Raw genomic sequence first — 14,685 nt, forward strand, 5'->3', positions numbered from 1 at the left:
TTTGCATATCGGTCAGACGGTCAAACAGCGGCATATATCACCAAAATATGCCCAGCGGAGGCTCATATATATCGGGCATGAAGCCTGAGAAAAACCGTTCATTTGGCTCAAAGCGTCAAAAAAGTAGCATATTGCGTCAAAATATGCCCAGGGGAGGCTCATATATCTCGGACATGAAGCCTGAGAAACTCCAATAGCACCATAAAAAGGGTGTCACATCGCCCTCAAATTCGTCCGAAAAAGACGCATCAATCTCGGATAAGGCGTTTGTCAAAGACCGCTGTCTTTTTCATGGACGCGATGTTTTTGAAAACTGGGTTTCTGAAATCGTGCGAGAGGTGGCTTGGTGATACCAATAAAAGTGGTCACATCGGGTAAGTGTGACAAAGATGCTATCAAACCTCCTATGCATTTTGACAATAACCTTACCCGTTGTAAAACACTCTGTCATATTTTCGCTATGCTGATCACGAAGCTTTTATATCTTTTTTTTTCATTGGAATGTTTTTCCCCGGGGCTTTTCTGAATCAAGCTCAGATATTGTAGTTTCCAAACCTGGCTGTTCAGAAGAGATGGGGACTTGTGGACTGGACTCCGTGTCCTCACTGAGGTCGTCCCTCACACTAGGAGGGTCTGGATCATTTTTCTCCTCAGAGTCTGAGGGGTCGCTCTGTGGGACTTCTGTAGGCTCACTTTGCTGGTCTGCATCCGCATCACCTTTGTCGTTAATAGCGTGTTTATTCTGATCGGGAACTCAGTACGCAGAGGAGACACCATTTCCTTATGCTCGTCTGTGTTATTTTCTGAACCTGAAACACAGAAAAAAAACATTGAAGTAAGAGGAAGCTTTAAAGCACACAGAAACAGTCAAAACTAACCAGTAAAGAGCAATGTTTGATGTTAATAACTAGTAGTTCTGACACAATACATGAATTAATTAATTAATTAATTAGTTGATCAAGACAAAAAATAATTAATAACATTAATACTCAAAGTCACCGTAACAGCAAAAAATGACAAACATTAACTGGTTCCACGTTCTGAAGTCTGAGGACTTCCTGCTTTTCTCTTTCCCATATTACTGTTAATTGAACTCTTTTGGCTTTTTGACTGTTGATCAAACAAAACAAGCTACAACATTTTAAGATGACAACTTGGATTTAGGGAACATTTCCTTATTTTGAACATATAATAAATAAAGTTTTAAGGCATATTTATGTCTTTAATTGTAAAGTATTTTGCTTTATATCTTTTTTTTTCATTGGAATGTTTTTCCCCGGGGCTTTTCTGAATCAAGCTCAGATATTGTAGTTTCCAAACCTGGCTGTTCAGAAGAGATGGGGACTTGTGGACTGGACTCCGTGTCCTCACTGAGGTCGTCCCTCACACTAGGAGGGTCTGGATCATTTTTCTCCTCAGAGTCTGAGGGGTCGCTCTGTGGGACTTCTGTAGGCTCTCTTTGCTGGTCTGCATCCGCATCACCTTTGTCGTTAACAGCGTGTTTATTCAGATCCGGAGGGGGTTAGGGTTAGGGGTCAAAATAAACCAGTAACGAGCAATTTGTGATGGTAATGACTAGTAGTTCTGACAAAACACATTGATTAATGAATTAGTTGATCAAAAAATAAATAGTTAATAACATTAATACTAATAACCGATAAATACTCAAAGCCACTTCTACAGCAAAAATGACAAACATTAACTGGTTCCATCTTCTGAAGTGTGACGACTTCCTGCTTTTCTCTTTCCCATATTACTGTTAATTAAATACTTTTGGCTTTTTGATTGTTGATCAAACAAAACAAGCTACAATATTTTAAGATAACAACTTGGATTTAGGGAACATTTCATTATTTTGGACATATGATAAATAAAATGATTGATTGATCAATACATTAAAATAAAAAAAATAACCAGTAGATTGAGTGCAAATCAAAATAAATATTGGTTGTTTTGGTAGTTGCTTGCTAACCATCAATGTTTGTTAACTAACAAAAGTTACCTCTCTGCGAAGTCCGTCTATGATGGTTTGGCTCAAACTTCTTTCTAATACTTGAGACATACCCTGGAAAGAGTGAACAGCACACACATTCATTTTCAGAACTCTTTCTACTATGCCTAAATCATAAAATAATCCATTAAATGAATGGAACTTCAGCTGCATCCTTTTGTGTCCGTTATGACACAGTATCCTGGGTGTTTCATCCAGAGCTGCTGTACATAGAGGCTACTCACACTGCTGTTCTGGACTGTAGGAAAATGGTTTTGTACCTGAAGTATTTTGCTTTTACGTCTTTTTTTCTTTATATGAATGTTTTTCCCTGTGGCTATTCTGAATAGAGCTCAGATATTGTAGTTTCCAAACCTGGCTTTTCAGAAGAGAAGGTGACTTGCGGACCAGACTGCGTGTCCTCACTGGAGTCGTCCAACACATCAGCATGGTCTGGTCCATTTTCCTTCTCAGTGTCTGAGGGGTTGCTCTGTGGGACTTCTTCTCCTGCAGGCTGACTGTACTGGTCTGCATCCGCATCACCTTTGTCGTTAATAGCGTGTTTATTCAGATCTTGGAACTCACTACGCAGAGGAGACGCCGTTTCCTTATGCTCGTCTGTGTTATTTTCTGAACCTGAAACACAGAAAAAAAACATTGAAGTAAGAGGAAGCTTTAAAGCACACAGAAACAGTCAAAACTAACCAGTAAAGAGCAATGTTTGATGTTAATAACTAGTAGTTCTGACACAATACATTAATTAATTAATTAGTTGATCAAGACAAAAAATAATTAATAACATTAATACTCAATGTCACCGTAACAGCAAAAAATGACAAACATTAACTGGTTCCAGGTTCTGAAGTCTGAGGACTTCCTGCTTTTCTCTTTCCCATATTACTGTTAATTGAACTCTTTTGGCTTTTTGACTGTTGATCAAACAAAACAAGCTACAACATTTTAAGATGACAACTTGGTTTTAGGGAACATTTCCTTATTTTGAACATATAATAAATAAAGTATTAGGGCATATTTATGCCTTTAATTGTTAAGTATTTTGCTTTTATATCTTTTTTTCTTTATTTGAATGTTTTTCCCTGGGGCTTTTCTGAATCAAGCTCAGATATTGTAGTTTCCAAACCTGGCTGTTCAGAAGAGATGGGGACTTGTGGACTGGACTCGGTGTCCTTACTGAGGTTGACCGACACATCAGCAGGCTCTGGTTCATTTTTCTCCTCAGAGACTGAGGGGTCGCTCTGTGGGACTTCTGTAGGCTCTCTTTGCTGGTCTGCATCCGCATCACCTTTGTCGTTAACAGCGTGTTTATTCAGATCCGGAGGGGGTTAGGGTTAGGGGTCAAAATAAACCAGTAACGAGCAATTTGTGATGGTAATGACTAGTAGTTCTGACAAAACACATTGATTAATGAATTAGTTGATCAAAAAATAAATAGTTAATAACATTAATACTAATAACCGATAAATACTCAAAGCCACTTATACAGCAAAAATGACAAACATTAACTGGTTCCAGGTTCTGAAGTCTGAGGACTTCCTGCTTTTCTCTTTCCCATATTACTGTTAATTGAACTCTTTTGGCTTTTTGATTGTTGATCAAACAAAACAAGCTACAATATTTTAAGATGACAACTTCGATTTAGGGAACATTTCCTTATTTTGGACATATGATAAATAAAATGATTGATTGATCAATACATTAAAATAAAATAAAAAAACAGTAGATTGAGTGCAAATCAAAATAAATATTGGTTGTTTTGGTAGTTGCTTGCTAACCATCAATGTTTGTTAACTAACAAAAGTTACCTCTCTGCAAAGTCCGTCTATGATGGTTTGGCTCAAACTTCTTTCTAATACTTGAGACATGCCCTGGAAAGAGTGAACAGCACACACATTAATTTTCAGAACTCTTTCTACTATGCATAAGTCATAACAAATAACTTTTGTGTTTGTGTAACCTTCTTTTGGTTGCTCATCTTGTGTGCCCGTACAATCTATTGTAAAACAAAAAAAATGGAATTAAACAAACAATGCTTCCTGGTTCAGTTCATAATGGTTTCAATCAATCATAATTTGTGATAATTTTCCTGAAATTATCTCAATAAAATCACTCTATTATGTATAAAAAAAATGACTGTACTGTACTGTATTGTACACAAAATATCCACCCACATAGAAATAAGGGCAGACATCATGGAAGTCATTAAAGGCTTCACATACTAAGAATTTTCATTATTATTATAGATATTATTATTATTATTATTACTAAAATCGTATTATATCAATAATTATTTCAAAATAAAATCCACTTATTGTCAACGCTTCCGTTTTTCAGTAATGTGGCTGAGGCATAAGATAGACATTTTGTTTTGTAAATAAAATAAAAAAGACAATTTTATTTTACCATTATCAGAATTAGTTTTTTCCCCCCATCAATTTGCTTTAAACTTAGGTTTTGCTACTGTTATCACATATAAACACATTACTTAGCAGCCTCTGCATTTTACCATGTCACGGTATGATCCCTGTCTTAGTTTTGGTTGCTAGAAGGTTGTTCATATTCATATTACCTTGGTCCAACTGGGGAAGTCGCTGAGTAGAGGGAAGAGTTGATGTTCGGTGAACAAGAGGCCTCGACTCTTCATCATGAGTCTCTTTTGGCCCTGAAACAGAATCAAATACAAAATATATTATCACTCCCCCGAGAAAAAGAACAAGATCAAATGAGTTCTTGGACGATATGACCTTTAAGCTGACCAACGTTTTCACGTGAGAGCCGTGGACTGCATCAAAGTTGACCACAGAGCGCATCTATAGGCATCATTATGCATCATCACGATACGAATTAAAAAGAGATTCAACAGTGGATGCATCATGGTTCAGCCTAACATCAATATTCCAATCAAATTAGTGAAAAGTAGGTTATGAACAAAGGAACGATTACTTAATCAGGGCCGACTTGGACCCATGACATTTTGTACAGGGTTTCTGGAAGGCAGGGTTAGCAATAGGTTTGTTATGAACTTCTGCAAAAATATCTGTCATATATATTCTATGATTTACTCTCCTTGTGCGTTTTTTATGCAGATCTGGTTCCAGATGCAAATCATTAAAGATTTCAAAACATGCTTAATTATTATTGATTTATCTATCTATCTATCTATCTATCTATCTATCTATCTATCTATCTATCTATCTATCTATCTATCTATCTATCTATCTATCTATCTATCTATCTATCTATCTATCTATCTATCTAGACTAAAGGGTTGTGCAACTTTGGAGGTATTTGGTCTGAGTGCTTTCTAGCTCTTATCTGCAACATTCCCTGTACACAATGAACTGTGTACAGGGACTGCTACACCCTTTAACTGTAGCGCAACTAAAGGGTGATAAAATCAATATCTCAAAATCTAACACTCATTTTTCAGCTGGTGGCAATACCTGATCATCGTTTTACTGCACATTTTCTGTACAGAAAAGAGAAAGAATGAAAAGAGAAAATAGGAAAACACAAGTACACAGTGGAGCTTAATGTATTGTTTTGTAAAAATTAAAATGGTACTAGGTTCCAAAGTTCTGTTAATTAAATTGTCTTTTTGTGTCTCTGTCTCTCTATCTTTTTCTCTCCCAACGGGGCCAAACTCACTTTGCCTTGAAAACTTATATAAGAAAGATATTTCTACATTGCCCCCGCGGCAACACTTTGGGCAGCCAAGGTCGTGTACATAGGTCAGGGTTCTAAAGTACATTTTCATTGCTTTTCCACAACTTTCTTCATTTTGATGAGAAACTATGCATGAAACACTAAAATGTCCAGCTGCTCAACTACTTGAGCAGCATCCAAACAACTTTTTTTTTTCCAGTATCATTTCTGTTCACCTCTTGTTCTCTCATCTGAGTAGTACTGAGCCGATTAGTCAAGATTACTTTGATTTATCTATTGAGAGACATTTAATATAAACAATGTTTTGACAATCAATTAATCATCTTAGTCATTTATGAGGGATGAATGCCAAACAATTGCTGGTTCAAGCATACATAAAATATCATACCTTCTGTTCCTCTATCAGGTGTTAACCGTTTTCCAAATCATCTTTGCAAAACATGCTGGAGCCAAGAGCGAGAGGACAGAAAAAGAAGAACAGTATGGTTTAGTAGAATACAATGTCGAGACTAGAGTTAATAAAACAGCTGCTTGTATTGAATAATACTGCAACTAATACTTCCTATACACACTGTATGAACTTTTGATCTCTAGATGACAAAGAACTTTGCCCCATATAAAACTTAAAAAAAAAATTGAACTTATTATCTTATTTAGTCAACTGTTACACATAGCTCTGAATACATGGACATCGGTGTATATATACTCTATATATACTGGTTGCTGAAAAACATAATCATAAAACATTTTGGGATCACTTTTTCTGGTTAAGTTGTAATTATTTTTATCTTTACCTTTATGGCATAGTTTGCGGTACAGTATGGCCAGGCCAACGAGGAGTAACACAGGTACAATGACTCCGATGGCAATCAGCGGTACTGATGAACTTTTGTCTGCACAGAAACACAAAGGTTAAACCTACTGGAGCTTTTTATAAAATTACATTCAGTACTTTAACAACATTCAAGTAGTACCGTAAAACTGTACATATTAGTCTAGATTTTCTACAAAGATCAAAGTCTCTTTCAAATTCAGTGCCATTGTCAATGCTGTTTTGCAGGTATTGTTTCTTAATAAAACCCATCAGTAATTGTGGCCTAATTATACAAATAGTCTTTGTTAATTAGCTTCTAAAAGTTCATCTGAGAGTATAACTGATGCCTTAGTGAAATCTTACCTGGGTAGCAATCATTTGCAGTGAATGTAGCTGTTTCACTACTCAGAGGGTTGCTCACATTACAACTGTACTCTTCATCATCATGTTGATCCCCCAGAGATATTTGTAAGTTTGGGCCAGGCTGAATAATTCCACGTGTTGTCCACTCAAACTTTATTAAGGACTGAGGTCGTCTGGGCTCTGCAGAGCACACCAGATTTCCAGATATGTTAGAGCTGCCTCCATCGTTCATCTCACAGGATATGGTGGGGTTGGCGACCTTGTCTTAAAGAAACGAATACATACATTCATCAATTATTATAGCACAAAATTAAATAAATACATTTAATAGCACATAAAGTGCTTAATTAGCATCATAAAACAGGATCAAATATAAAACAAAACTACTGAGAAAGCAGATGTTGCTGTTTTCTGTTCCTCTGCTTCTATGTTTAAATGTATAAATAGGTGTAGGCAACTATAACTACTTAGTTTAAGGTTAGGAAAACATCATGGTCATGATAAATAACTTACAGTTACAGTTACAGTTTGGTTAGGGCAAGGCTAACACACTTTCAGAGTGTCATGACAACACTGACTATTGGTACAGGACATGAGGAATGCCAATAATACCCTTCGCTTATTGCTGCAATATAAAAAAAGTCATAGTAATTCTTACTATGGCACTAAATGTAAGTGTATATTGCCCCTGGACAAAAGCCCAATATCTTCTTTTGAGGAAAGTCTCTGAACAGATCATAAAAAATATATACAATCTATGACATTTTTATCACCCATTTTTACAGGTGACATATTAAAAGATAAGACTGGATTTGATATCTGGATCTCATCATGACATTGTTGGGTTTGGGAAAGCAGTCCTGTCTGTGGGGTCTCTGCCCTGACCAGAAAGCACCAGCATGTTCACTCTGTTTACAATGCATGTTTCACTAAATAATACTGTCAATTTGCCAATTTCAAACTAATAACTGTTTGAATGTTGCCCATACCCCTTTCCTGTTTTATTGTTTTCTAATAGTGAATCTCAAGCTTTTCTTAAATTGACCAACAGAAACAATTCACTCTTGAACGTTAAAACAAATCCATTCAAAGCTAATTAAACTTAAGTCAAGTGTATTTGCGCCCACTTTGGTCAATATTTGGTGGAAGCTCCTTTAGCAGCATAACAGCCTTGACTCTGTGAGAAAAGGAATCAGGTTTGCACATCTGACCTCTTCAATTTCCCACTATTCTTTTGTACTGAACTGCTGGGAAATAAATCTTAAGTTGTCCTTCTATTGTCAGTTGCAGTAGGTTTTCCTCAAGATATCTCTGTAGTTTGCGTCATTTATTTTCCCTCTGCCTTAACGATCCTTCCAAGGCCACCAATGTTTGCCGTTACTGCTGCGGTGTGGTGTTTGGCATTTAATTTGATGTTTACAAAGCTCAGGTTTCAGCTTCATCTTTACCATTTGGCTACAAAGCTGCAATGGGAAAAGTAATCAAGCAACAGCTGTTGCACGCACAGTGTCTCCCATTGCCGGCATGGAACTCTGACCATAAAGAGTTTTCTGTTGATCAATGTCTAAGAGAAGTAGTAAAACAATAAAACATGAAAAGATACAATATTTCTCACTGGCAGTGGCATTATCTATTAAGGATTACAATTTTTGCAGGTTGCTTTTTTTCTTTGTGTGTTTGGTCATATTTTTAAAGTAATTTAAGGACATGGAGTTGCTATAGCAACACATCAACTTTTAGTTATATAATGCAGGTACCTTTGTTGCTCGGTTAACTGCATATAACCACTTTTTGAAAAAGGTAAAAAAAAAAAAAAAACATACCTATGACCTGCAATTTATAAAGTGAACGATGCAACCCTTTGTTGATGTCGACTTCCAGCTCATAGTCTCCGCTGTCTTCAAATCTGAGGTCAGTGATATCGAGTTCTGCAGAGGCCCAGCCGAGAGTGATCCTGTTTTCATATGGGTGGTACACTTCTTGCTCCTGGCCGTTAAACTCTGCCACTTTGTTGCCGTTATGTTTCCACAGAATTCCATCAGGATGTCCAGCGATGTCTGGCAGCAACAAGACCTTCCCTCCCTTGAGCGCATATTTTGGAGACTGTCCAGCAACTAGACAGAGAGAATAGAGACTTATAGAGACATGCAGCATCATGTGTGAGAGTACATTTGTAACATTAAAGGGATTGATGACAACTCAATACCTCAGCACAATGAGTTGCCAATTCATTCGGTGTACATCTGTACAATCTTATATGATCCATACAAATAAATCAGCAATAAACCCTATTTGTATTAATCTAAAATATTCAGTATTTGCTTACACTGTGTTGGATGGTGTTGATTCAAATCAACAATCATTTTTGAGACTAGTGAGTGTTGGTGGTGTACTGGACAGCATTATACAGGGTCTACTTACTATCCTTTTGTCGAGATTTGCATTTTACAGTTTTCTACTCAGGATGGAGTTTGCTCAGTTGTCATGGAGACAGCTGTCATAAGGTTTCCCGGATATGCAAATTACTTGTTGTCTGTCTCTCCATGGACTGTCCAATAGGCAAAAATGCCAAAAAGTAAAAAACGTAATTTGTGTTTCTTGTACTTTGGTTGAGGACTTAGCTCAGCTCCCTTCTTCCAGCTTCTCAATTGTTAGGCTATCTTGCTTTCTGAATATGTTTTAGTTATTGAGTGTAAATAACATCACATCTGGCATTTTTTCATGTTTTTCTGACATGTTATAGACTTTAATCAGCAACCGAAACAGAAAACATCAGCTATCAGTAAAAAAAAAAAAACAGAATCCAGTCACAGCATGAATGAGTCAAAATAAAAGGTTGGCAAAAGAAAGAAACTGACAGATTGCAATCCACCCACATGCAACACCACCGTATAACATAACTTAAATAACTTTGAGCTATCTCAGTGTCAGCTGAGCAAACTCCTTCTTCTAATGAAGACCAGGAAATGCAGTTGAATTCCACGGAAGAAGTTAGTCCGACCATAAATCGAGATTATTTCGTCACAACTTTAAAGATAATTTATAAAATAAGAGTACACTGACTACAGCCTCAAAAAGTACCACATAACACCTATCTTGCATATAGTCTCATCAGAAAGGATCATTTAACAACAACATAGTGGGATGATTGCAGAGGTGTTATTAGATTGTCTAAACATTAGCATACATAGTTATAACACATTTTTTAAAAAAAAAGAAAGGATCAGGTGTATTTCTTGGTAATCCCTTAGTATTCAGAAGTATTGCTGTATTCCAACAATAAATTAGGCTATACATGAAACAGTGGATTGTTTTATGTCATTAGGTTAATAGTAGTGCATGTCATACCACAGACACAGAATTATTACCTGCAGTTAGATATGAATCTACTGTGGGCCGACTCAACTTTAGGCCTTCAAGGAGGCTTGGCTGTACTTTTCATGTCGACAAAAAAAACACATTTTGAACTATAACCATTTAACAAACTCACCTAGGCACGAGGTCATACAGATGAAATAGCACAGGAGAAGACGACCATCCATTTCAAAAGTATCGCAAGCAAAAATTCAGCCGCAGGTTTACATTTACTTTCACTTTGTCGCAGGTGTGGCGGTGATACAGGTGAAACGGGAGAAACAGGGAAACTGTCTTCCTTCCCGGTGAGTTGAGTCGAAAAGTTCATAGGTTGTTATTTTTTTTAAGTTGGGACAGGATTTAAACAAAACTCTGGAGAGTATCTGCGCAGGTAATCCAAGGGGCGGGTTTGCGGTCTACAGGTTGTGAGACAACCACCGAAAGTACTTTGTCCCAAGGAACACTTGACGGGCACACCTGATTTCACTGACTTTCAAAATAATTGGAAATCTGACCATTTAAAGACCACACATCAACAGTAGGTATAGTAATCACCTCAGCAGTTTTTAAATAACACTTTAAAAACTTCCCAGTGTAAATGTATTTACACTGAAATACATTTACACTGGAAAGTGTAAAATGTGTTTGTACTGAAAGTATAACTTTAGTTTGGTTTTTCACGAAATTTCAGTATTGAGGTGACAAATACATGGCTAACCATTATAATTTTTTCAATTATATTATTTCACACATAGACTTTGTTTTGATGTCATAATTTAACGACTTTTGTTACTGGAAATGTCGCCTTCATATCAATGCGTTTTATTTTGAAAATATACCGGAAGCTTGACCCTTTTTGTTTTATTTTTTAATTGTTGTTCGGGAACGTGATTTTGTTGCGGTAGAAATATGTGAGAAATATGAGTATAAGGAATAAACCTACCTGAAATCAAGCTGGATAGTTTTCTTCTCTCATCTTTAAAACAAAGGTTTGTAATGTTTTTAAACATGTTTGCAGTGCTGAAATAGGACAATTAATATTTGCCTTGGATTAAGACATCTCTTCATGTATTTAATCATTAATAATTGTTTGAATTAAATAAAACTATTTATATTGATCACTGGATGGCGGTGTTCACAGGAAGTTATCTAAAAACAGTAATGCAAAGACTGTGTGTGTGTGTGTGTGTGTGTGTGTGTGTGTGTGTGTGTGTGTGTGTGTGTGTGTGTGTGTGTGTGTGTGTGTGTGAAATAATAATAAAAATAGAACATTTGGTGCAATGGCTTTAGTTTGGTTCCTAAAAAAAGTCACACCTCGTGCTGGTATGCATTTCTTAAGTTATTATTATATGCATATATTGATTTCATCCAAATATTGCTCAGCATGTTTTGAAATCTTCATGATAACTGAAAGCCATGAAACAATGTCCAGTATGTCTTGGTTACTTCTTATATACCAATTAGTACATCATTTTTAATCATATAACATAGTGATTCACTGGTAGTATTCCAAAGTGGCATACATTTACAAGAAATTAACATAGCAATGCATCCAAAAAAATGATCTTCTTAATTATCACTTTTCTTGGGCTGTTCACAGGAGTCTGTATCATTGGCACTCTGAAGGAGATGTTATTCTGTGTATGTGTGTGTAGGACTTCATGAGTGTCACACTGCCGTGGTGCGACACTCCCATCGGTAAAACACACTCCTCCGTTAACGCCCCTCGGGAAGAGTCCCAGCACATCACTGTGGAGATAACTTGGTTCTTGTTATCCCGTCCCCCAGTGATGAAGAGTTTGTTGTTACAGGCAGCGATGGCGCAGCTCGCCCTCTCGCCTAGACGGGTCACAAGGCACCACGAGTCTGACAGAGGTGAGTAGCAGTACATGGCATGCATGGCACCACCTGGGAGCAGGCAGAAAAAAACATTAAAGTTAATAAATATAGACACACATATATACAAATATGCATTTCCGTTTCTCACACAATAAGCCAGACACAGATGATCTTTGAGCAAGTTTTCTTAATCTTGAGAGTATGTCTACACTTCTTTTCGAACATTGTGCTCATTTCATTTTGGAATGAAACTCTTCAAATACACTAACAGTGATGGAGGAAGTATTTTGTTATTTAACCTAAAAAAATACTTCTTTACAAATAAAAATGTCATTAAAGTAAAACACAATGCATCATATTTTATGTGCTTTGAACAAACTGTAAAATCCTAATCTGTAGAGTAACTAGAGACTAAAGTTGACAAAATAATGAAGTGGCGTAAATATATATAGATATAGATATAATGAAGCATGAAATGAAAAGATGCTTACGTACAGTACTAATATCTCTGTTTGAGTAAACATACTCAGTAACCATCCACCACTGCCAACTTACCAACTATATAGATGCAGTCCTTGAATGTGACTGCATTAGTGCATTTGGTTTCGAGGGGAATGGGCGCCCGCAGTTCCCAGCTGTCAGTCCCAGGTTCCCAGCACTGAACCCTATCAGTTGCCAACTTTCCATTCGGCCCGCCACCAATCACATAGATCCATCTGTCAAAACTTGCAGCAGCAAAGGAGCTCACGCCTACTGCAAGAGGTGTCACCTGCAAGCAGATCCAAAAGGGTATTTATTGTTATGGACAATTTAATAGGCAAAGAAGTAAATATGGGAGTTTTATTGTTTTGAAGCAGTGCATTCTATGGACTGTTAGATATTTAACACCTAATGAACTCAATCACAGTATTGTATTTAATTGTTATTATGGAGTTCCAAAGTATTCTATGATAATAAAATAAATGAAAAATATATATATATATATATATATATATATATATATATATATATATGGGAAATATTAAGAGGAAAATAAAAATATATTTCCAAACGCCACTTTTCAATTAAGTTATTTTCCAGACTTTTCATCCTATCACATGGCCCCTTTCTCTTCATTTTTGCATGCTCCACAGCTGCTACCAGGAAAATCCATTGAGAATTACATTTCAAGTAATTCTGAATGCTGCTAATGAAAGGTGACTTTTGAAAAGGGGCATGCTGAAATAGAATGGCTATAATGAAATCGGAATTCAATCCGAACTCTGAGGAAGACTGAAATTTTTGTTGGAATGCTACTTTGGAGGAGCAGGACCAAGCTGTAAACATAGGAAATTTATATTGTAAATATGTTAGCAAACATTTGCCTAATTACACATGTATAATGTTTACCTGTGCCCAGCGGTTGTGAAAGGGATCATAGGCCTCCACGCTATCGAGTCTCTGAACACCATCAAATCCACCCAGTGCATACACCTTTCCCCCATGAACTGCCATCTTGTGTCTCCAGCGCCCAGTTATCAGGGGCTCAATTTGAATCCACTTGTCCAGGGCCCCATTATATTTCCAAACATCGTGCTGTGTCTCTTTACCTCCTGCAACAACAGAAGCATTACAAAATATGTATGTATGTCACTGAATCTTTAGTGAAAGTATGTGCTCTACATTTGGCCACACATTTATAATTCTGATGTAAATTCCCATGATCTGGTCTGACCTTTCACAGTATACGTGACGCTGAACAGTTAAAGTAACCACAGCTGGGGTGTCAGTTCCTGAGTTGGGAAACACCTAAACCCACAGCAACTGTAACTGCAGATATTTTCTGTTGTTTTGTTCAGTTGCTCGCTATGGATTCACTGATTATGATGATTCTTTAGCTAAGATAAGCTTAGGTACATTTATAAAAACATGTTTACATGATGAAGATGCAAGAAAAATGAATACATCAGAGACGACCTACAGAAACCAAAACTTTTCAGATACATAATCAGTAGACGGGGAACAATTTCACTTTCATCTGCACAGCAGGGGATCTCCTTTACATATTACAGTAGCTTAGCATCTTTATATAATACTTGAATGGGGATTCTCTCACCAGATATATACACTTCATTGCGGAAGGTGATGCAGGAAAACTCAACCCATTTCCTGTTTTGGGATTCATCCTCCATCTCTGTCATTGGGAGCCTGGCAACCTCCAGCCTGCTACGTCTGAGGGGTCCAAACAGGTGACAGTGGAGATGAAGCGTTCATCTTTAGTGCAGCCTCCAATGATCAGGAACACCTCCGACAGAAAGTGCCGCACACGGGGCTTTGTTCGTTCAGAAACCACCTATACACATGTTATACAAGTACACATCACATTAAACTATAAAACGATGAAATACAGCAGTGATTTTGATCACAAAATGATTGTTTTATTCTAACAAAATGACTATTTGTGCAACACGGAAAATATGTAACATTTTAAAGTGTAGTGTGTAGCTGTTGCCACTGGTGGATAAAGTGATCCTACCAGCATTTTCTTAAGTAATAATCATGTCAGATGTTACATCACATTTTTTGTTCTTCCCTGCATACTGACCTCTCGGCCGGAGAGGTGATAGATGCGGGCCTCTTGCAGCAGGGGAAAAGCCTCGCT

General features: G+C 36.9%; 2 protein-coding genes across 2 annotated transcripts; both read right to left on the reverse strand.

The window, feature by feature from the left end:
- Window positions 1–622: 622 nt before the first annotated feature.
- On the reverse strand, window positions 623–10,663 carry LOC129116440 (uncharacterized; the record flags this gene model as incomplete). Its single annotated transcript, XM_054627333.1, has 11 exons — window positions 10,342–10,663; window positions 8,675–8,965; window positions 6,852–7,115; window positions 6,469–6,567; window positions 4,578–4,670; window positions 3,966–4,001; window positions 3,814–3,876; window positions 2,366–2,626; window positions 2,003–2,065; window positions 1,321–1,482; window positions 623–809 (listed from the first exon to the last, which is right to left on the reverse strand). Coding segments are annotated over exons 1-11 (1,571 nt in total), but the record flags the coding sequence as incomplete, so codon positions are not given.
- Window positions 10,664–11,501: 838 nt separating this feature from the next.
- Window positions 11,502–14,679, reverse strand: LOC129116441 (kelch-like protein 6; the record flags this gene model as incomplete). The annotated part of the gene is given in 6 exon segments (XM_054627334.1): window positions 11,502–12,113; window positions 12,600–12,813; window positions 13,434–13,636; window positions 14,140–14,259; window positions 14,262–14,376; window positions 14,629–14,679. Coding segments are annotated over 6 exon segments (1,002 nt in total), but the record flags the coding sequence as incomplete, so codon positions are not given.
- Between the last annotated feature and the right edge of the window lie 6 nt (window positions 14,680–14,685).

This window comes from Anoplopoma fimbria, unplaced genomic scaffold (genome assembly GCF_027596085.1).
Source record: "Anoplopoma fimbria isolate UVic2021 breed Golden Eagle Sablefish unplaced genomic scaffold, Afim_UVic_2022 Un_contig_8601_pilon_pilon, whole genome shotgun sequence".
Taxonomy (NCBI): domain Eukaryota; kingdom Metazoa; phylum Chordata; class Actinopteri; order Perciformes; family Anoplopomatidae; genus Anoplopoma; species Anoplopoma fimbria.